Source organism: Mustela putorius, unplaced genomic scaffold (assembly GCF_011764305.1).
Source record: "Mustela putorius furo isolate JIRA1106 unplaced genomic scaffold, ASM1176430v1.1 tig00003834_pilon_pilon_pilon, whole genome shotgun sequence".
Classification (NCBI taxonomy): Eukaryota; Metazoa; Chordata; class Mammalia; order Carnivora; family Mustelidae; genus Mustela; species Mustela putorius.
In genome coordinates this window covers 47,626,250-47,650,563 of record NW_025421987.1, presented here as the reverse complement: position 1 = coordinate 47,650,563, position 24,314 = coordinate 47,626,250, and the positions used below count along the sequence as shown (strand labels likewise).

Genomic DNA, 24,314 nt, shown 5'->3' with positions numbered 1-24,314 from the left:
CCAACATATTCCCCCCAATTCCCAGAAATGCATTTTATATGTCCCCATCACTATCCCTTTTCCTGATCCTCAGCCTCCCCTCTAGCCTCCTTTCTGAAACCCTTATTCCAATACCACCTCCTGCATGAACCTCTCAAAATAAATGCAAACTGTGGCCTCTTCTTCCTTAGAACTCATAATACTTGCTTCTATATATGTTGCACTATATTACAGTTGTTTGTACACACATCTAATTTGTTTAGGCTTCTTGAAGACCAACTCCATGCTTTGTACTATTTTATATTCTGCATTGCACCGTACAGATAGTAGGTAATCAGTAAATGTCTGTTGAAAGATATTAACAAATAACCAGTAAAGATTTGGCAAGTTCTGGGGATTATAATTCAGGAAAGAGATATGATGCACCTCCAAGAAAATTAAGTGCAACTTGTTAAATACAAAAGCAGTTACATAAAGCGAACTGTCTTCATCTTTCCAAACATTTATTAAAGCATGTTTATAAAAGGGCTCTTAAGGGGCACCTGGGTGGGTGGCTCAGTGGGTTAAGCTGCTGCCTTCAGTTCAGATCATGATCTCAGGGTCCTGGGATCGAGTCCCGCATCGGGCTCTCTGCTCAGCAGGGAGTCTGCTTCTCCCTCTCTGCCTACTTGTGATTTTCTCTCTGTCAAATAAATAAATAAATAAAATCTTTAAAAGGGCTCTTAAGCTTAACACATTTTGGTTTAAATCAGAATCATGGGAACAGCCACATGTTACTAAGCTTTATGAAACTCCAAATCCTTGGTTTCATATTAGAACAATAACAACATATCCTTGGTGATTATCTCATTCACCTTCTTCATGTTCCCTCCAAGAGCAGGATAAGGAGGTTTGTTGACCTGGCTCCAGTCGACAGGCACACGGATCATTTCATAAAGCTGAAAGACCACTAAAGCATCTGCAAGGTCACTAAAACAAGAAGAAAAGATGATAAAGGGGGAGGAAATTTTATTAAGCACAATGAAGGTAGGCTTAGGTCTTCAAAAACACAACACGGTCATTTAATGCTTTAAAAATGACAAAAACAAGGGTGCCTAGGTGGCTCAGTTAGTTAAATGGCCAACTTGTAATTTAGGCTCAGGTCATAATTTCATGGGTCATGAGATCAAGCCCCATGTCTGGCTCCATGCTCAGCAGGGAATCTGCTTGAGCTTCTCTCTCTCTGCCCCTCCCCAACTCGCTCGCGCGCGCGTGCTCTCTTGCTCTCTAAGATTAATCTTAAAAAAACAAAATGGATCATTTGACTCAGAGCTTCTTTTTTTGTTCTTTTCTCAATTTTTAATTTTAAAGTCTAGCTAGGTAACATACAGTGTAATGTTGGTCTCAGGAGCAGAATTCAATGGTCGACCCAGAATTCTAATCTAGGAATCTCTCCAAAAATTTTAATATATGTTTACAAAAATAATAAGTACAAAGACATTCATTGCCATATTATTCATTAATTTGGAAGCAAATTAAATGCCTGGCAGTAGGGAGCTGCTGAATAAACTCTCTATACCATGGACTCCTGGTCCATAGTAAGAAATAAAGTCTATCTCTATGTACTAACATGAAAAGTTTTATAAGATTACATTTTAAAAAGCAAGTGGCAGAACACAGCATACAGTTTACTATATATAAAACTCATTTTAAAAATTGAGAGTATTTAAGTACCTATATGTGCTATGGACTGTTAATAGCAATACCTCTGGGCAGGAAAAAAAGGATTATGGGAGATGTAAGCGAAGTATTATCATGTTTTAATTCATTCTACATAGTCACATATTTCCTGAAACTTGTTCAGTGAGAATACATTCATGTATTACTTATGTATTGTGATTTTTAAAACTTTTTAAAATATACAAAATCACAATAGCTACAAAGTAGGCAGCTGTTCATGTTAAATAATGAGGGTTATGAGGAAGGAATTTATGAGCAAGTTGGCGTTACTGAAGTAAGAATAGTTCTACTTTGGATTCAGAAAAACACATTCTTCTGAGATGCTCAAAGTATATCCATTGAGTCTGTTTTCAATTCTGTATGCTAAGGACATAAAGCAACAGCAATTGGTTTTTTAAAATTGTTGACTCTATGATGTATTTTGTCGTTTTTCTCTCTCAACAGCTTGTTCACCAAGTTTTTTTGCTAAGATTCATATGAAAGTTACTTTGCAACTCTGGATGTACACCCTATGGCAATGAAGGGGACTGGATGGACCCTGTGCTGAATGATGGAAAGATAACATCTATTATGAAGGCAATTAAGAACTGACTTGGTTATGTATAAAAGCACATGGAGAGTTTCATATAAAAAAGTTACTAAAAGATTTGTATCTGCTCTGAATTTTTCTTTTTTACTTTAAGTGAATTCACTTTTACTTCTATTTGGTGAGCTATTACTCATGTTTTGCAAATAGGAAAACTGAAGCCCAGAGAGTTGAAATGATTTCCAGAGAATTCAAGATGTATTCCTGAACCAACCAGTCATAGAAAAATTCTAGGACTAACAGTTCTTCAAATATATTAAATAACTTGTATGGGGAGAGAATTTTCATTTAAAATCAATCTAAATTATGCTAATGCTTTGGTTTGCTTTAGATCTGGTGTACTGCAGGAGAGTGGTTAAAATAACTTAGGGTTTAGGAATATGATCCAGACACATGGTTCTGGTGCCAACTAGACCTCTGGCCACTATTTTTCTTTATATGACAGTTCTCTTGAGGGTTATGTTAACTTTTGAGAATTTTTTGAATTCTCTTTTCCAAAATAGAATTACATGTGCCTAGAAGTCCTATGCTAGTACTTCAGGACTTTGAGTAAAAAATATTGTCAATTCTCTCCTCCACTGTCAACCAAGGAGGACTCTGGAGATCATGACATTTATGAGAAAGTTACCATGGGTCTTACTCAACAAATCTTAGTCCCCTAGTATGAAATTTACTTTGTAATTTAAAAAGAAATTTACTTTGAAAATTACGCGCTTGTGTAAAAAAAAAAAAGGCAAGTATATTAAGTCACTAAGATTAAAAATAAGTCTTCTCACTATTCTCCATCCGACTAACCAGGGTGCATACAGTTTGGTATTCATCCCTTCCAGGTTCTTAAAAACTCCATATACAAATGTGTGTATACTCAATTTGTCTGCAAGAAAGAAGTTTAATCCCAACATTTTTTTATGCTATAAATGCTTATATTAAGAAGAGTTCAAATAAACAACTTACCATTACACTACAAGGAACTAGAAAAAGAAACTCTTCCAAAATTTAGTAGAGGAAAGAAATAATAAAGAAAGATCAGAAATAAATAAAATAGAGACCAGAATAAATAATAACATAACACTGAGTATAATGACCAGTTTTTCCAAAACAAATAAATAAACAATATTAGCAATGCTTTGTATACACTCAATTTTAAAATAAAAATGGAATCATACAAGACCTATTCTTCTTCTTTTTCAAAAAGATTTCTTTATTTTAGAGAGGGGGGTGCAGGGATGGGGGTGACAGAGGGAGAGAGAATCTTAAGCAGACTCCCCACTCAGTGTGGAGCCCCACACAGAGCTCGATCTCACAACCCCAAAATCACAACCCCTGAGATCACAACCTGAGCTGAAAGCAAGAGTCAGGCGCTTCACTGACTGTCCTACCCAGATGTCCCTGACATATTGTTCTTTTCTCTCAAATATGCATTCTTTTACATTATTCTATAAAGATCTTATCCCTCTCCTCATCATCTATCTGTACCCCCAGTATCTGATTCCTTTACTGCCTTCCTACTATAATAAAAATTCTAGTCTAAATGATATTTATCTCTGCCATCTAGCCGGAATTTACACACTTTTAAAGGATTCATCAAATATTAGTCCATCACATCAAAGCCAGTTACCATAAGGTAGTACTGGTTGTAGATTTTTTTGGAAATATTTTATTTATTTATTTGAGAGAGAGAGCATGAGAGGGGAGAAGGTCAGAGGGAGAAGCAGACTCCCCATGGAACTGGGAGCCCAGTTCGGGACTTGATTCTGGGACTCCGGATCATGACCTGAGCCGAAGGCAGTTGTTTAACCAACTGAGCCAACCAGGAGCCCTGGTTTTAGATTTTTTTTTAATTTTTAATCTTTAAAAAATATTTTATTGGGGGCACCTGGGTGGCTCAGTGGGTTAAGCCGCTGCCTTCGGCTCAGGTCATGATCTCAGGGTTCTGGAATCGAGTCCCACATCGGGCTCTCTGCTCAGCAGGGAGCCTGTTTCCTCTTCTCTCTCTCTCTGCCTACCGTGATCTCTCTCTGTCAAATAAATAAATAAAATCTTTAAAAAAAATATTTTATTTATGTAAGAGAGAATGAGCACAAGTCAGAGGGAAACGGAGAGGGAGAAGCAGACTCCCTACTGAACAAGGAGCCCAAAGCAGGGCTCGATCCCATGACCTTGAGATCATGACCTGAGCCAAAGGCAGATGCTTAACGGCTAAGCCACCCCAGCGCTCTAGTTTTAGATTTTTAACAAGACTTTGAATATACACCAAGAAGCAGAAATTACTATATCATAAATCTTCAATTAGCCAATGAATTGGTCTTTTGTGGCATTAGACTTAAGTTCAATATTTAAATAATAATTCAGTTATTGTTCATTAAGGAGTTTGCATAGTGTATAAATTATTAATATACAATTTTGCAAAAGTTGAGTTCTTATCCAGTTTTAAAGGCAGGCTGGTAGCTCCTATAATAAAGAGAGAAGGAAGGTCTCATACAAACCTAGAAAGACACATTGTTAGCAGTACCAGATAGCACAGAATATGTTCAGTAAAATACTTTTTAGTCCTACCAATGTTGAAAATGTGTTGTCATTTTAAACAAGAAAGAGTAAGATAAATCACAATTACTCAGGGAAAGCAAGTTATTTCTGCAAATTAGAAGCAAATATCTGCAACAAATTACAGGAAAAATGAGGTAGATTTTGGCACAAATAGAAAGTGAATTATAATTTAAAATACTGATCATGGGGCGCCTGGGTGGCTCAGTGGGTTAAAGCCTCTGCCTTCGGCTCAGGTCATGATCCCAGGGTCCTGGGATCGAGCCCCACATCGGGCTCTCTGCTTAGCAGGGAGCCAGCCTGCTTCCTCCTCTTCTCTCTGCCTGCCTCTCTGCCTACTTGTGATCTCTCTCAAATAAATAAATAAATTTTTTAAAAAATAAAATAAAATACTGATCATAATGATAAGAACAATTTATAAAATATTACTACTCTATTCTAATTTTTACTTTTCTGATCAATAATTATAAAAGAGTAAGAGGGATTATCTTTACCAAATTGGTTGTTTACATCATCAGAAACTATAACTACCATCATATTCTGATCCTTTTAAGAAATACCATCCTTTTTTTAAAAAATCCATTGTATTGTCAATTTCTAGGATTCTGAAATCCTAAATGTTGGCTAAAATTCCTGTGATTTTTAGAAAATGTACTAATGTAAATGTACCTAAGGTGTGAAATTAGAAAAGTTGGACTCTGGCTATAAAACTAAAACACAATAAAATATTTACCTGTACAAATGATTAATGTATGGGTTGACCCCCAAGGAATTCATCCAGTTCCGAAATGTTCTCTCTTCCTTGCTCTCTCCTAGAGTAGACACAAGTTTGTACTGATGATTCAGGGAAAAATGCAGTAAGAAATATATTTTAAACCATTCTGGCAGGTGTAAACCAGCCAAACGTACTTTTCAGTGGTTTCTGTGATACTGCCATCTTTTGGGGGGAAAGTAAGTCTTATTGCCAAAGTCCCTTCCCTGCCCTATCTATATAGGCCTCCATTTGCTCTAAAGTTCTCTATCTAGAGTCCTTTCTTTGATGTCTGTGAACTACTGAGTCATGGGTTTCTCTGTCCAGAAAGTGACAGAGAAACTTACATGGTCTTATCTGTAGTTATGATTACATGCAAAATGGACTGGCTAAAAATTGAAACTCTTTTAGCATTCAGGGTAATATCAGCACAGTAACACAAAAGAAAAGCTGTGCTTTTCCCAATGCAGTGTTTCTAAATTTGTACAGGTTTTTATTTTACACAAGGAAGTTTCCTGACATACAAACTAACATTTTAATTATACCAAACAGCAATGAAGGGGAGACGGGATTATAGGTAATACAAGAATAGGCAATGAAGGGATATAACTATTTTACAGGTTTCATGAGTTATTTTAGATTGATGTAGCCCCCACACAGGGTGCTAAGAGAAAGACATCTATCTAATCCTAGAAAGTCCCTAGACCTCAGAGATCACCTCAGTTAGAGAAACTCCTTGCAGGCACTCTTATTTAACCTGTGATTACCTAACCTCCCTGAGCATTCCCTTTGCTGCAGTGCTCACACCATCTGCAAGAAAAACATGCGCTATCATGTACCACAAAGTAGCAGAGAGTGAATATACTCTCCTTGCCATGTCTGCCCTCTGTTCATCCCCTAGACTGCAAATAATCCCAAGTGACTATCTGTAGTATTATCTGTTTTCAGCAAAGGAAGGGAGCAATGGAATGTCCTAACTTATACCTCATCACCAGACTTGTGAAAAACACTTTGTGAACAAATATTTACACCTATCATCACTTCTAAACTATAGGCAAGTTAAGGTCACTCTCTAGACTTTGACTCACGTGGGATTCCCAGAACAAGGATACATCTAAATCTATAACCATCTGAGCTCCAGAGACCCATTCCTATGGAGCTTCCCCTGCAATCATCTCCAGAATAAGGGCCACAGGTAAAATAACCCTGCACACTCAGAAGAGAAACCAAACCTTGTAAAATATAAAGGATTCTGGTTTTTGTGATGCTGTTCAGGAAATAACCTGTCCACTATAATTTCGTTTGATTTTCTATGCTACTACCTAATGGTGTTCCCAGAATCTACTTTAATTATTGATCTATTAAACAGTGTAGCCATATAATTTAAATTCCATTCCCTTGGGCCTGCATAAAAGGTAACTGACCAGTCTGCTGTATCTGCCACTATCACTTTATGATAAATAACCTATTTGAAAACCCTTTAAAAAAGAACCAAGTTAAACCAAATATTACTAGAAATCGTGCTTGCTCTTTGTAGGAGTTATTAAACAAGTACAAATTATATATAACTTTCCTCAAAGCAATATAAATATAAGCATACTATCATCAACAGTTTGATGCATGTGACTTGGATTTACCTTTGAGCTGCTTCTTTATTACAGTCTGTAATGGGTTTTTCTCTAGTAATTATGGAAATGTTACATTATTTCCTTCTGGGAAAATCCAAGTTATGTTTTAAAATTAAAAACACTAATAATGTAACAATAGTCTCATTTTTAATTGAAATAACATCCCAATTCTGCTGAACCTGATGGTACAGCAAATAAGATTTAAAAAGACACTAGTATTTTGACTGAGTTCTGAAACTGTTATGAGCTTCAGGGTGTCATATTTCTTCCCATTGTTCTCTTATATTGTTACTATTTTCATTTCTGATGCCTGGAAAGTAAAATAGATTATGTAAGTGAGCATTTATTTATCTAACACCATTTCAAGTTGTCTTGGTAAATAAATGCTCAAAGCCAAAAGCACTACGCATTTGTGCAAGAGCCATGGTAAAGCATTACAAAAACATATGTATTCCAGATTGTGAATGTTGTCCATATTGCAGACAACTAAAGCAATCTTAGAAGTAAAATGTTCACTGCTGACATAAAAGATAGAAAGACTATAAAACATTTCAATTTTAGGGCCAAACTGATATCTGCAATTGATAAAAGTTTCAGAAAAAAAATAACAAATATACTACAATGAGACTACTAAGAGGAAAGAAAAAGAACTAACATATATTTAACACTCGCTAAATGTGCTAAGTGATGTTTTCCTATTTCTAACCTATTACTGAGGACATACTATATGCTAAACTCTTTCCTTCATGAAAGGTCATTTTAACTTGCTCTTTAGTTCTTCAAAATTAGTACTACTAATCTTGTTTTGTAGATGAGAAAAACAAAGCTCATGGAAGTCATTCAGATACTAAATGGTGGACCCATAATTTGAACAAAGTGTAATAACATGACCTGTGAATTTTCTATCACCACAAATGAATTCTGAGATGGCCTCTCTATACAAAGCCCACATATTTGGCTCAGTTTAATATGAAGGTTTTTTTATTTAGTTGGGCTTTTAATTTTCTCTAATTCCACACAGATAAAATTCTTTGCAATGAGAATATGAATATGGGTTGTGATAAGGTCAAGCTTCGACTATCATAAGGATCCATAAAAACAAATTTAGAGAGGAAAAATTCCAATTGACAGTTGAGTCAAATACATTTTTGGCAGACATATCAAGGATATACATATGTTCTAAATAAAGATGATTGATAAATATTACCCATAGTATCTTCTTATATAAATAGAGGAAATACTAATGGAAATGTTTAGCAATCCTATACACACTGAAAAATTCCAAAAGCATGCTGAACACTAGCAAAAGAATTCAAACATGACAAATAAGAGAGCGAGCAAGTTGGAAAAGATATCTAGCAAGAACTCGGTGACTATAAAAAGCAGATCATTTTTAATATGCCACTCTAAACAATGCCTTCTCTTGTAAGATACAGAGGGATTTTGAAGTTTTCCAGACTGATAAAAACCTAGTACTCTTCCATTTTATTTATTTTTTTTAAAGTTCTAATCCCACACCCTCAATTTCTCTGCCAAAAAATCTACTCCTTTATCTATTTCCCCACTCAATTACATACCTTTGTGGAGAATATAGTCTTTTTTTAATTTTGAGAACATAGTCTTTATCTTCCCTCTCAATTACATATCTATGTAGAGAATATAGTCCTTATTTTACTAGACCTCAGGAAGAGTGAATTGAATTAATCATATTCCTCAAAGAACGTGTTTGTTAAATCTGAAACTTCTTTCATTAATCAAGAAGATGCAATTATAAAGTGTTAAGGATATTGGAATTCTGGTTGTGGCAGTCAAAAGAGAAGATCATGAAACTTATTTCTCATTCTAACCCCCTCCCAGGGAAGGAAGGGAGTAAGGCAGGTTCTGTGAGAGAAAGGACACTGCAACATCAAATTCTCCCCACCAAGAATCCTTACTTGAAGACTGCCTTCTCCAAACCAGGGCAACTGGTGAGACTATTTTAGGATGGGCCCCTCCCTCTGACTGCTGCGACTGTTTTCACCTTTAGTTCTGATACCAATGTGGGTTTGGGTATGCGTGTGAGAGTATGATAACAAAAAGACAGGCTAGAAAACAAAGATAGGGAGAAAGAACTAGATAACAAGAATGTTTTTGTCATGACAATTCATATATCGTAAGCTTCAGTGACATTCAAGAAATGTAACATAGCTAAGTAATACAAAATAGAACCTAAACAGATCCTTTACTAGTGATAAAAGATAAGTGCGTTTGTTTAAAGGAGAGGAATATAGGCTTTACATCATGAAATCCAATTGTCAAAACTGATTTTTGTTGTGTTTACATATACAATATCCCATCATTATAGAAGGCAAATTCAGTGGAGAGTTTACATAATCAAGCCTTGATGTGCTGTTCTAGTTCAGTTTCATTTGTGTTCTTCCTTGTTGTCGTTCTTTAGGCATATTAAGACAGAAAAAACACAGCATGAACAATGCAAAAAATAAATCAGATAGAATCAACCCAGATAGAAAGAATAAATGGTACTAATAAAAAGAAGGTTCAGAATGAACATATTTATAGAGTATAGAAAAGTACTAAATACAGTACCTACATTAGGAGGGGTCAAATCTGCATTTCACAAAGCAAAACAGGAAAGTATTATAAATTATGAGACAGATAACAATAGCCCACACACAACAAGACAAGTAATGAATACTTAAAATTTTTTCATGTACCTTAAAAACATTAAAAAGAGAATAATACTGGAGTCAAACTGTAGCTTTTAAAGGAGGAAAAAAGCTACAAAATAATTATTTTTCCAATAGATAATTCATTGTCCATATTGGTGGTGGAGTTATGTTATGTGGTCATTTAAGAGACTACTTTAAATGTATGATAGTTTTTACTAAACACTGATGGAGAGATGACAGACAAGTAAGATTTACCCCAGCATTCTCTTTCAACAAAGCCAATAATGACTTTTCTTAATATGAACTTTTTAATGAATGCACATGCCTACACACTGCATCTCCCACCACAATCCCCTACCTCTGACAGCAAAGTAGGTCACTACCACAAGAAGATACAAACAGTGAAGCAATTAAAGGCAGAAAGAACATACCTTCCAATAAATTCATATCGATGTCATTATCAGGCTTGTGTAGGCATGGGTATGTGTTAAACAGATTAGCTACAAAAGCTAAATTAAGTTTAGGATTGCCTGAAACCACATCTGCAGGAGTAACAAACTGTCTGCAGCCCAGTTTATCTGCTTCTTGAAGCATGAATCCAGCACGCTTTAGGTCATTTTTCTCCTAAACAACAAAATAGAACAAAAATGGTCAAGGTGGGCGCCTGGGTGGCTCAGTGGGTTAAGCCTCTGCCTTCAGCTCAGGTCATGATCTCAGGGTTCTGGGATTGAGCCCCCACATCAGGCTCTCTGCTCAGCAGGGAGCCTGCTTCCTCCTCTCTCTCTCTGCCTGCCTCTCTGCCTACTTGTGATCTCTGTCAAATGGATAAATAAAATCTTTTAAAAAAATTAAATTAAAAAAAACGGTCAACATTAAATTGCCAACATTGATTGGCATAATTTTTTATTGACATACGTTTTTAAAAGCAAGCAATTTTCTGGAAATATATTAAATGATAGATTAAAACAACCTCTCAAGTTTTGTATCAGTCAGCTCCTACTGGTCAATTATAGATAATTTGGTCAAGATCATATATCAGAACACCTTCTGGCTGAGAAGTTTAGTTATCTCACCCATTTTACTCTGAATAATATTTCCAGTAGACTCTTTTCTCAATGAAAAACAAGTTGGGATACAAATAGGAAATTATTAAAATTAAAAGAACAGGACTTTTCACAAGTGCAAAATCCTGGAAACAAACTAAATGCTTGTCAACAGGAAAGGAGACAAATAAACTGTCTCATATTTACACAGTGACACTGAACAATGTGAGTGACCCTTAGCCATAGATGTTCAAAACAATACTAGGAATTTAACTACTTTTTTTTTTTTTTTACAAAAAATAAATGAAAAGTAAAATAAAAAATTTAATTTTGTAAGGGATATATTTGGTTGAAAGAAAACTACATAAAAAGAGAAGCAAAAGGACAATGAACATAAGACTGAAGATGGTGATTATCACATTAAGGTGAGGCAACAAGATGGAATAGAGAAGAAGTAGAGAGCTAAACACAAATTAATATCAAGGTCTTAGCTTTCTTTTGGATTGATGGTTCATACAGACTTGTTAAAATTTTTAAACAACTACAAACAAAAATAAATAAAAAGAGGCAGGCACATCCATGGACCCATGATAAGATTATATTATGACTAAGAATTATAACTTGTCTCATTTTGTGTATTAGTTACAAAAAAGTAAAAATGTAAATGAAATCAGAGAAAGCAACGGGTTCGATCCTATTAAACAATATAAAGTTCCTAACGTAGACATGAACATAATATATGGACCTTATAATATGTGGACCTTATTCAGATCTTAATTCAAATAAACAAGAAAGAAAATTTGATATTTAAGAAGCAATTGGAAATGTCAATGTTGACTAAATTTTTTTAAACATTTTTATTTATTTATTTGACAGACAGAGATCACAAGTAGGCAGAGAGGCTGGCAAAGAGAGAGGGAAGCAGGCTCCCCACTGAGCAGAAAGCCGAATAAGGGGCTCGATCCAGGACCCTGGGATTATGACCTGAGCTGAAGGCAGAGGCTTTAACCCACTGAGCCCCCCAGGCGACCCAAAGTATTATAGTTTTAAAGTTTCTTTATCTTCTAGAAATACATATTAAAATACTTATCAATGAAGTGATATGATGTCTAGGATTTGCTTCAAAATAACACAGGACGGGGGTGCCTGGGTGGCTCAGTGGGTTAAAGCCTCTGCCTTTAGCTCAGGTCATGATCTCAGGGTCCTGGGATGGAGCCCCACATCACATCAGGCTCTCTGCTCAGCAAGGAGCCTGATTCCCTTCCTTTCTCTCTGCCTCTCTGCCTACTTGTGATCTCTGTCTGTCAAATAAATAAATAAACTCTTCAAAAAAAAAAAAAAAACACAGGAGAGGAAGGATAGGTGATAAATGACTAAAGACTGATTATGAGTTGATAGTTGTTGAACCTGGAGGATGAGCACAGGGTAGTTCATTATAATGAGTGTGTGAATTGTTTTATTATGTTTAAAATTTTCCTTAAATTTAAATTCTAGAGATGGATAGTGGTGATGGTTGTACACACTGCAATTGTACTTAATGCCAAAGAACCGTGTACTTAAACATAGTTAAAATGGTAAAAAAAATTAAAAAAAAAATTTTATTTAAAAAAAACTTATTTTTTAAAAAATAAAAAAATCTTTAATTAAAAACTGTACTTAATCGGGCTCTCTGCTCAGCAGGGAGCCTGCTTCCCTCTCTCTCTCTGCCTGCCTCTCTGTCTACTTGTGATTTCTGTCTGTCAAATAAATAAATAAAATCTTAAAAAAAAAAAAAACTGTACTTACATTAAATCCTGAAAGGTCAATGGCAATGGCAGGTTTATCACTCTGTTCACCTTTAGGTGCAATCTGATTAAGCAGATGAAAATAGGCTCTTGAATCCTTCAAGGAAAGACATGAAATAGAATTTTTTAAATGAATAAAATCATCATTTGATTTAGGAAAATAGTATCAAACTGAAGAAATTGTCCTTGTCTTAAAGAATGGAATAACTTAGTAACTTCTTACCAACAGGCTCCTGAATGCACTATGCTGGTATCACACCTCACAGCTTCTAGCAACACCATTCCCTATACCTGGAATACCTTTCCTCACCTTTTCATTTATCAATACTCCCAAGCATCCATTAAGATTAGGGTCAAGATATCAAATAAAGGGCTAGTATCCAAAATATATAAAGAACTTATCAAACTCAACACCCAAAGAACAAATAATCCAATCAAGAAATGGGCAGGGGACATGAACAGGCATTTCTGCAAAGAAGACATCCAGATGGCCAACAGACACATGAAAAAATGCTCAAAATCACTCGGCATCAGGGAAATACAAATCAAAAACCACGATGAGATATCACCTCACGCCAGTCAGAATGGCTAAAGTTAACACGCCAGGAAATGATAGATACTGGTGAGGATGCAGAGAAAGGGGAACCCTCCTACCCTATTGGTGGGAAGGCAAGCTGGTGCAGCCACTCTGGAAAACAGCATGGAGGTTCCTCAAAAAGTTGAAAATAGAACTACCCTATGACCCAGTAATTGCACTACCAGGTATTTACCCTAAAGAAACAAATGTAGTGATCCGAAGGGGCACATGCACCCGAATGTTTATAGCAGCAATGTCCACAATAGCCAAACTATGGAAAGAGCCTAGATGTCCATCAACAGGCAAATGAATAAAGAAGATGTGGTGTATATATATACAATGGAATACTATGCAGCTATCAAAAGAAATGAAATCTTGCCATTTGCAACAACGTGGATGGAACTAGAGGGTATTATGCTGAATGAAATAAGTCAATCAGAGAAATACAATTATCATATGATCTCCCTGATATGAGGAATTTGAGAAGCAGAGTGAGGGTTTTGGGGGTAGCGAAGGAAAAAATGAAACAAGATGGGAATGGGAGGGAGACAAACCATAAGAAACTTTTAATCTCACAAAACAAACTGAGTGTTGCCAGGGGGAGGGGGTTATGTAGAGGGTGGTTGGATTACGGACATTGGGGAGGGTATGTGAAATGGTGAGTTCTGTGAAGTGTGTAAGCCTGACAATTCGTAGACCTGTACCCCTGGGGCAAATAATACGTTATATGTTAATAAAAATAATTAATAAAAAAAAAGATGAGGGTGAAGTATTAACTTCTGGAAGCCTTCCCCCATTTAACTCAGACTGGCCCTGTGACCTGTTCTGAACAACAGAATGCCGGGCAAGTGAGGTACTGGGGCTCCCAAGCCCAAGCCCTAGGAGCTTCTGCTTCCTCCCTCTTGAAGTGAGTCTCCATGGAGGAAGTCCAGCTATCTGAAATGATCACGCTATGAGGAAGCACTAGCTAGCCACATGGAAAGGCCTCCTGGAGACTCTGTGAGGCACAAGACATGGGAGTGGTGCCCTTGTGCACCCACCCTCCAGACCAGCCCAACTGACAGCTGAATGTAAGTGACTTAGTGATCCCAAACAAACGCATCTGAAACAGAACTACTTAACCAAGCCACATTAACCAACAGAATCATAGAAACGATATTGTCATTTTAAGCTATTAAGTTCTGAGTGGCTTGTTATATAGCAATAGATAAATGAATTATCTGTCTCCTAGATGTTTATCTCCCTGTATAACCAGTCAGCTTCTTAAGAGCTAAATCTTCACATCCCCTATACCTGGCATACAACCCCATAGGAGGGGTTTAATAAGAATCTGATAAACTGAATTTTAAAGTAAGAGAGCCCCCCAAAATATATATTTAAATGAGCATATAATAACTGAAAGCAGAGAAATATAATGTCACTTCAAAGAGATTGTCATCTAAGCCCATTATGACAAGAACATAGTCTGACTGAAGGGGTTAATATATCTAGAGAGAAAATACAAATAAATGCCAATGCTGATTAGTCTGGGTGGGGAAAAAAGCATAGAGAAGAGGGAGACACAGGGACCAAGTATGCCAGTGCATGTCTAGGGAGTGACCATGGAAGAACTGTTAGGCACACTGAATGTCACAGGCTCCTTGACAAGCTCTTCTGATAAGGGAGGGAAGTATTTCAAGCCATTTTGGTTGAGAATCATACCTGAAGAATTCCTTTGTCTACTGATTCCCTGTGCCCTCAGACATCTGGTCTCCTGTTAGCTTGTTATTGGCAAAGTGGGAGTAAGAGTGTTGAACTGGTCAGGCCCACAACGACCTCTAGTCCAGTGAACAGACAAATTCTCAGTCCAAATTAATAGACTGACCTCCTCATTATAATTTAATCTCTTTGTGGCATATAAAATGGGAAGGAATGCTTTAATCTGCTAGGGCTAGTATCTCCGCACAGCCAAGCTATATTTCTTCTTAAATACCAGTAAACCAGTTTTTCTTTATTGCAAAAGAAGATTTTGTCCTTTTTATATTTTTTAAGATTTTATTTGAATTGCAGTTAGCTAATACACACTGTAATGCTAGTTTCTGGTGTACAATACAGTGTGATTCAGCACTTCCAAACAACAGCTGGTGCTCAACACTGCTTAATACCCATCACCTATTTCATCCATCCCCCCATCCACCTCCCTTCTGGTAACCAGCCATTTAAACCAGTTTTTTTTTTAAATATAAAGATTTTGCAATTAGAATCGGAAGATCCACCTCAGACAGAGAAATGCAAAATTTCATTTTTTTACACTTTGGCCTTATGTATTAAACTTCAGTTTGAAATTAATTTTGAACATGTTTTGATTTTTTTTTACATTCTACATCTTTCTTTTATATCACAGTTATGAACATTAAAATATAAACCTTAATGTCTTGGCTGAAGTTTTTGATGTTGCGCCATCCTGCATTGGTCAGATGGTAGTTCACCCATCGCAGCAGTAATTCCTCTGGAGAAAGCTTCATCAGCTCTTCTAGATCCTCACCTTCATTTAGCAATGCAATCAGAGCTGAAAGGAAAACAATAAAATATAAATTCTTCCCAGAGTAAGTATATGTTAATGAAAAGCAAATATTTTTGATGATCTTACCTTCATTCCTAGAAATCTCAATATCAGCCAAAAGACCAACTTTGATGATCTGCCAGAGAAGTCCCAAGACCAAGTGAGGTTTTCCTTCTTTGAGATCCTGGGCCCCAATGTTGACCACTCTACAACCAATGGCTGAGGCAGAATTCAGGGCTAGGTTTAAGTTTTCCTGAATTGCAACAAAGAAAATTACCTGTGAGAAAGTACTTTCCAAAGTCTTACTGACAAGTTGCGAAGGTAAATAAGAAACAAAAGATTGTGAAAACTCAGATTTTGAAACACAAGTAGTATTTATACAAGCAAAATACTACTACAAAAGAAAAAAAAAAAAAAACCAACCCCATAGCTTTAACCAGGACTTTACTACTTGATCTCATTCCCTTGCTTTCATAGTTACTGTACGTCATTTTCATCCCTTCGTATTTCTCTTCTTTTGTACATCATGATACTACATAAATCCATCATCATGAGGTAAAAAAAACAAAACCAAACGATATTATCACAACTTTACAACCTTTTATAAATGAATGAGGCTTCTTTTGGATAAAGTTTCATGGGAAACTGGTAGTATTCTAGCCAATCTATTCCCAGAGCTCTAAAATTACTAAAAAAACAAGATAGATTTAATATCCACAGTAACACTTTGCTCCTTCCCAGAGATCTTCTTTCATTCTACATTAGTATACTCTTTCAAGCCTCCTAACGATCTACACTATTACCACCTACTCATATTGGAAGAATGTCGTCTCTAAAAAAAAATTGTAAAAGTTTTAGCTCCCTCAGACCCATCCTGTAGTTATTGCAAAACAGCTACAGAATATTTTTTCCTTATTTTCTTTAATGCACTGCATTCACACATTAAAAAGTAAAACCATTAAAAGTAAAAGTAAGGGGCGCCTGGGTGGCTCAGTGGGTTAGGCCACTGCCTTCGGCTCAGGTCATGATCTCAGGGTCCTGGGATTGAGTCCCGCATCAGGCTCTCTGCTCAGCAGGGAGCCTGCTTCCTCCTCTCTCTCTCTCTGCCTACTGTGATCTCTCTCTGTCAAATAAATAAATAAAATCTTAAAAAAAAAAAAAAGTAAAAGTAAAACATTAAAAGTTAATGTACAACATTAAAATATTAAAAGTAAAACCAGACAATAGGTTTGTACAGCACTGATAAATGCTGTATTTCAGAGTCAGTGCCATTAAAAAGTTATGTGACACATATATCCTAAAATAAGACGTATGAATATTTTCAACATTCTAGACATTAAGCAAAGCATCCTGACACAAGATGTGAAAGAAAATAAACCTATGGCAATTGCAATCAGAAATGTGCTTCTTCAAGAATGGTAGTTTCTGCTAGGAATATGCAATAGCGGGAGACAAGAAAGCCATGTTAGTCAACATCCAATTCATACTTCTCAAAGATACAGGAAATGGGAGTATCCCCTTGGATACTCCAGGACTCACCATGTACCACCGCACTAAGGTTGTAGCTTCCTTATAAAAGAGGCTTAAAAACTTTAGCAAAATTAAGGGTTATATTTGTCAAGAGAAAGGAGGGATCACTGGGAATCATATCCTGGTTCCGAGTAACCTCGCAGTGCCTCAGTTTTCTCATCTGTAAAACTGTAGTATCCACTGTATTTTAAAGGTGCCAGGAAAATTCAGAGAGATAATTCATGCAGTTGTTTAGAACAGTGACTGCCACAGTAAGTACTTAGTATCTGTTGATACCTGGCCCTGCTCTAGAGATTTTGAGGGGTGACTATTTTATAATGTGGTGACTATAGACTCCTACACTTTAACAAGACCTGAACGGAGAAGCTGACTACAGAACAATATAGCGAAAAAGAATAGTTCAAATTCTATGAAATAGTAAAATATGGGGTAAAACTATAGAGTGCTCTTATTTTCACCAGAACAACAGCATCAAGAAAATACTTACTAATAAAAGCAACTCAATGATTACAATAATATAACCTGAATACTAGTGTCTTAAGTAAAGTTCATCCAAAGCACTCTGAACAATGTTTGTTTGCTTGTCTGTTTTAACTGGCTTCCACGCTGGAGCTTGAATCCATTAACACCAAGATTAAGACCTGAGCTAAGATCAAGTCAGATGCTTACTCAACAGAGCCACCCAGGCACCCTCATTCAAAGCACTTTGAATCTTTATTTCATTCAGTACAAAATACAGATGAATTTCTATTTAATAAAGCCTAGTTTTTATAGGCAACTGAAATTATGTTAAATTTGACATTCTACATGAGTGGACCCTGAAGGCATTATGCTAAGTGAAATAAGTCAGACAGACAAAGATAAATATTATATGACCTCACTCATATGTGAAATGTAAAACAAAACAAAGCAAAAATTACCAAACTCATAGAAAAAGAGATCAGACTTGGGGTTACCAGAGGCAAAGAGTGGGAAGAGGAAAAACTGGAGGAAGATGGTCAAAAGATACTAACTTGCAGTTTTAAGATAATTAAGTACTAGAGATGTCATGTACAACAAGATGACTAGCTAACACCACTGTATGGTATGTAGCAAAGGTGTTAAGAGAGTAGGTCCTATGAGTTCTCATCTCAAGGAGAAAATTTTTGTCCTTTTTCTCTCTTTTCTTTTTATTGTACCTAAATAAGAATGTGCATGTTAGCTGCACCTATTGTAATAATCACTTCACAATATATGCAAATCAAACCATCACACTGTATGCCTTAACCTCACACAGTGAAATATGTCAATTATTTCTCAGTACAATTGTGGAGTAAAAAAAGTTTTACCCGGGCCTGAGAACCCACTAATAAAGGCCTTACACTTTACAACACAGTAACATGATTATTAGCAAAGGGCAAATACTTACAGAAATAGTGAAAGGGGTGAGCTTTTTCTTATTAATGGCTCTTTCATCAATTGTATCTGGTTCAGATAAGTTGATCATTTTGCTACAGAGAAAATGGCAATAATTAAGCTTAAGACTCCCAGTTTAAGATAAATAATTTAAGCTAAATTATTTAAGACTTTTTAGTTTGTTTTTGCAAGTAGACAAAACAGTTATAACAATCCACCTCTTTAAAATATACTGTGATTCATGTCAGGGACTTACTTTTTAAAATCTTAGAAATATTCCGTAACCTAAAACAAATTCCGTTTTAGGTTACGGAATATTTCTCATTCCAATAGTAATCTTAGTGTTTCCTCATAATATTTTTAAACTGTCTTGCATTTTCTTTATGTGAGTCCTGTCTCTATTTAATGATCATCAACATTCAGCAGTCTGAAATGTAAAAAACAAACTCTCAAGAATCCACGTTCCATAAAGTAGCAGCAATAGTGTCAAAATTAATGTTGTTGCAGAAAGAGTCAGACACATGGGCTTTCTAAGATTTCAATACCACAAACATTTTAAGAGAAATTGCGGTAAAATTTATCTCCAAATTTTAGAACATATTTTATATTTTAAAATAAAGATAGGAAAATACCAATTCAATTTGTAATAGGAATTTACTCTGAAGATCAGAAAAAGAGATTAGAACTGTAGGTGGAAGTCAAGGTATATTTTACATGTTATTTAAAAACTAATATCCTGTACTTGTGAGTAGGTTGGAGCTTTTTTTTTTCTTTTTAAGTAAAAACACAGAAAAAAAGACTGAAAGAAACATGCCAGAACATTAATAATAGCCAATTATGGGTAATAAGAACAAAAATGTTCTTATTTGTAATTTTTCTAAATTTTTATTAAAAAAAAAAAGACACCTCCTTTGTACAAAGAAGTATACTGGGACTATAGTACACACCACAGAGAAAGACATGCCCCTAAAGAGTTTACAGGCTAATGAGCAGAAACATACTGCAAGGAGCCAAGGGAATGACAAGACTGATTTTAAGCATTAATTTCATTTAAGCAAAATGAGATGTATCTTTCTCTTACATTTCCTCGTGTTCCTGTCCCAGTCAATAATTCCTTATTGAAAGTGAAAAAAGAAACCCTGTGAACATTTTTAAATACATCAGAGGAATAACTCAAAACTGGCTGCTTGATATCAATAAGGAAATAGAAAAGGCATGAGAAAACTAAGAGACTGCATTTGGAGAAAAATTTTGGAAAGCACCCTTACTTAATTTTCCGTGTAATATAAATTCTTCAATACCTATATAGCTACTCGTTCCCTGAGTTGTAGTTTTTACTGAATGCTCATCAATGGAAAGAGGAAGAACGTATTTCCCTTAACCTAATGTTCAACTCACCAAAGAAGGATACCATCTGCAAGTGATCTGAAAAGGCTGCCATCACTGGGATTCATGGGTAGGAGATGTTTACAGTCAGGGTCATCCGCCAGGGCTTTGTTGATCCAGTTAACAAAAGCTACTTTTTCTTCCTCTGAAAAGAGAAAATCTTCATCAGCAAACCAAATTTCACAAAATTAACCACACTACAGAGACATACTTTTTAACTTCTGTTCAAAGATAATAAATGGTTATTATTAAAGCTCTGCTAAAATACTACCAGGTTTAAGAGGGCATAAGGATTTAAGGAGAAAGGGGAATTTGTTCCATTTTTTCATCTGATGTTTTAGGAAACAGTATGGTACACAGCTTAAACGAGCACAGTTAAGTATTTGATTTGATTCTAAAATCCTTACTAAAATATATTGCTTCTGAAAGCTAATCAATCAGAAGCCAACCATGAGTGGTCAGATCAGGCACTCACACCAGGATTTAAAAATACAAGATCAGGAGTGCCTGGGTGGCTCAGTGGGTTAAAGACTCTGCCTTCGGCTCAGGTCATGATCCCAGGGTGCTGGGACGGAGCTCCACATCGGGTTCTCTGTTCAGTGGGAAGCCCGCTTCTCTTCCCTTCTCTCTCTGCCTGCCTCTCTGCCTACTTGTGATCTCTGTCTGTTAAATAAATTTTTTTTTAAATCTTTTAAAAAAATTTAAAAAAAAATACAAGCATCAGATTTCCACAGCAATAAATTCCACAACCCCCACCAAAATGTACGGAGTTGTGATTTGGGGCTTATAACAGAAATACTAATTCCAGTCAAGAGCTATCTGAATGAATGAACCACCTCCATTTCTGTGGAATTTCTACTACAAGAAGACTGATACAAATCTAGATACCAGCTCTACTCTCAGCCACCTCAACTTCTCAATACATGGTTTCTGGTGTGGGCACATTGATCTTTAGGCCGAAAAAGTTATTGAGCTAAGCAGTTGGGAAAATAGAAACTTGAAAGAAAAATGTTCCATGGCTTTATTATTACTCTGCAAATATAAAAATGATTTAACAACCCAAATCTTCAAAGAAAATAATTCCCATTTCTATCACAGAGTAGCATATAGTGAGCCAAACTGCCCCAATTCCTAGAATTAAGTAATTTTATAAGGGCATATTTGACAGGCACTCCCAAAATGTAAGCCATCACACAGACACACACACACGCATATACAATATCAAAAAGACACATTTACTAATATTTATCTTTTGTACATATCATAATCTGCCTTTTTAACTTCTTGCTTCACCAAACATACCTACTCAGAGACTTAGAATCTAGGAATTTAAAGGTCACTAGAATATTGTACCTTACCATCAAGGACTTCTTAGTGTAATGATAAAAAAAGATATACAAAGAAACCCAAAATAAGGGAAATAAACAGACCATAAGAGATATAGGCAGGGTTTTAGAGAATTTAAAGAACAGAAGAATCACTTCCAGTTGGGGGCTGGTCAAGAAAAGGCTTTATGGAGAAAGTACAATGTGTTTGATTGTTTTTTAAGATTTTATTTACTTATTTGAGAGAGAAGGGAGGAGCAGAAAGACAAGCAGACTCCCCACTGAACAGGGAGCCCCAAGCAAGGCTGAATCCCAAGACCCTGAGATCATAACCTAAGCTAAAGGCAGACACTTAACCAACTGAGCCATCCAGCTGCCCTGAGAAGGTACAATCTGAATGACAGATTTTTTTTTTTTTTTGAAGACAGATTTTTAAGATGCAGAGAAAAAGGAAAGATGTTTCAGGTATAGGAACCAGGAATGAGATAATATTTCACAATGGCTAAGATGGCCATAATAAACAAAAGGGACAATAACAAGTGTTGATGAGAATATAAAGAATTTGGACTTTCAAACATTGCTAGTGGGGATGCAAAATCGTGCAACCACTTTAAAAACAGTTTGGCAGTTTTTAAAAATATTAAACACAGAGTTACGAAAAGCCCTAGCAATTCTACTCCTAAGTATATACCTAAGATAAGTTAAAACCTATGTTCACACAAAAATGTATACCAAAGTGCTCATACTGCAGTATTAAGAATAGTCAAGACGACCCAAATGTCTATCAGCTGATGAAAGAATAAGCAAAATGTGATGCTATCCATAGAAGAAAATAGTGTATGGCAAGAAAAAGAATGCAGTATAATATATATCACAAGAGGTAATGTTATGCCAGTGAGGGAGCCAGTCAAGTGAAAGGCCACTGCTCTATGATTTCATTTACAGGAAATTTCCACAAGAGGCAAAGTAGATCACTGGTTGCCAGAGGCTGCGGGAAGGGAGAAATTAGGAGGGTCTGCTAATGAGCATGGTGTTTCTCCTTAGCGTAATGAAAGTATTCCAAAATTAGATGGTGGTGATGACCATACAACTCTGTGAATATACTAAAAACCACTGAACTGCACATTTTCAAAGGGTGAATTTCATGGCATCTCAATTATATCTCAATAAAGCTGCTCTTTTTTAAAAAGCTATTAAGTGGGGGCACCTGGGTGGCTCAGTGGGTTGAGCCTCTGCCTTCTGTTCAGGTCATGATCTTAAGGGTCCTGGGACTGAGCCCTGCATCAGGCTCTCTGCTCCGTGGGGAGCCCGCTTCTCCCTCTTTCTCTGCCTAACTCTCTGCTTACTTGTGATCTCTGCCAAATAAATAAATAAAATCTTTTTAAAAAAAAAGCTATTAAATGTTCCATACCTCGTTCAAGATAATAGTTACATGGATAACAATTTACACATTTACATATTCATGTATTAAAAAGTCATCAAGCCACACATGTAAAAATAGTACACTTTATGTTCTTACTGTGTGCATCTTATACTCCAACAAAAAAAAGAAGAATCTATGGTGACAGATGTCAGAAAAGTGGTCCCCTCTGGGAAGAAATAGTTACCGTTCGAGGCATGAAGGAGCAATTGAGGGTGGTGAAATATTTTCTCTTGATCTGGTGGCATCTACATAGATGTAGGTACAGGATGTTGACACATGTAAAAATTCCTTGAGCTGTCCAGTTAAGAATTATAACACTTTGCTAAATGCATATTATATCTCAATAAAAAGATTTAAAAATTGAAGAAGACGTTTCATTAGAATGGGTAGGCAGAAATGGAGTTAAGGAGTGAACCCCTTTCAAAAAATGAAGGTAGCAGTTATAGTTCACTGCCTTTACCACACTTTTGGAAAAGGGTAGAAAAAACTTAAAATGGGTGGGAGAAGTGTGAGTAAACTGTTACAGAAAAACCCAGTTGAAAGGAAGAGAATCAAGAGGATAATTAACAGATTCAGATCTCAGAGGAAAATGGAGAAAAGGTTACAGTTAAATCAATAATTTAAAAAGCACAGTTCAGGGATGTCATGATTCCAGGGTTCCTGGATTGAGTCCCCTCTCGAGCTCCTTGCTCAGTGGGGAGTCTGCTTCTCTCTCTCCCTTTGCCCCTCCCCCTGCTTATTCTCCCTCTCTCTCTCTCTCAAACAAATAAATAAAATCTTTTAAAATAAAATAAAAATCAAGTTCTACTTATTTTAATATAAGCAAAATGAACTTGACCAGAGCTTCTCAAACATCTTGACCACAAAAAGTAAAAAGTAAGCTTAACATGGTAAGACCTCTCATCTTAGGATTTCCCATTGGGCAACATTCCAATGATTCTATCAGATCTAGCAAATCAGATTCTGTGCTCTCTAGTCACCTAGTTGCTTGATAAAAGATGATTCAGGAATCTCAGCTCCTGGAAAATGTAAGGGAAATGTCCTAGAAATAAACCTCTCAACAAATTCCTAGGTTGGGTCTAAAAATATACCCAACTCACCAGTCAGGATGAAAAATCCATTCAGAGTTCATGAATGAACATATTCAATGCCGAAATATAAACAATTTCTATTTTGTTGTTTCTAATCTCCTTGTGTGCTGTGCCTGACACATGGTAGGAAATCAGTGATTTCACTGATTCTATGATTTTTCATCCTGACACCTCTAAAATTGAGATGCATTTCAAATTTGATGGCACACTATAGTTTAGTCTGATTTTCCCTCAATGGTACATAAAACAACGGTATGAATTACAAATGAATGGCATCTTAGATTTGATGAAATATCACACTTAGTGAATGAATCAGTGACTGAAAGGTCAAATTTAGATTGG

The 24,314-nt window shown here is 36.0% G+C and overlaps 1 protein-coding gene and 1 long non-coding RNA gene across 9 annotated transcripts in view; one reads left to right on the top strand and one right to left on the bottom strand.

Annotated features, from left to right (window-relative positions):
- Nucleotides 1–3,246, top strand: part of LOC123394391 — a 30,125-nt gene extending 26,879 nt beyond the window's left edge. For both annotated transcript variants that reach the window (XR_006609107.1, XR_006609108.1), the window contains exon 3: nt 2,143–3,246. This is a non-coding gene — a long non-coding RNA (uncharacterized LOC123394391). The remainder of the gene's footprint in view (nt 1–2,142) is intronic.
- PLS1 (plastin 1) overlaps nt 1–24,314 on the bottom strand; it is a 116,564-nt gene that overhangs the window by 23,253 nt on the left and 68,997 nt on the right. For all 7 annotated transcript variants that reach the window (XM_045088478.1, XM_045088474.1, XM_045088473.1 and 4 more), the window contains 8 exons: nt 20,146–20,278; nt 18,761–18,842; nt 15,910–16,075; nt 15,686–15,828; nt 12,705–12,800; nt 10,308–10,500; nt 5,562–5,640; nt 834–948 (listed from right to left, as the gene is read on the bottom strand). In XM_045088478.1, coding sequence (XP_044944413.1) covers nt 834–948; nt 5,562–5,640; nt 10,308–10,500; nt 12,705–12,800; nt 15,686–15,828; nt 15,910–16,075; nt 18,761–18,842; nt 20,146–20,278 — 1,007 coding nt within the window. The remainder of the gene's footprint in view (nt 1–833; nt 949–5,561; nt 5,641–10,307; nt 10,501–12,704; nt 12,801–15,685; nt 15,829–15,909; nt 16,076–18,760; nt 18,843–20,145; nt 20,279–24,314) is intronic.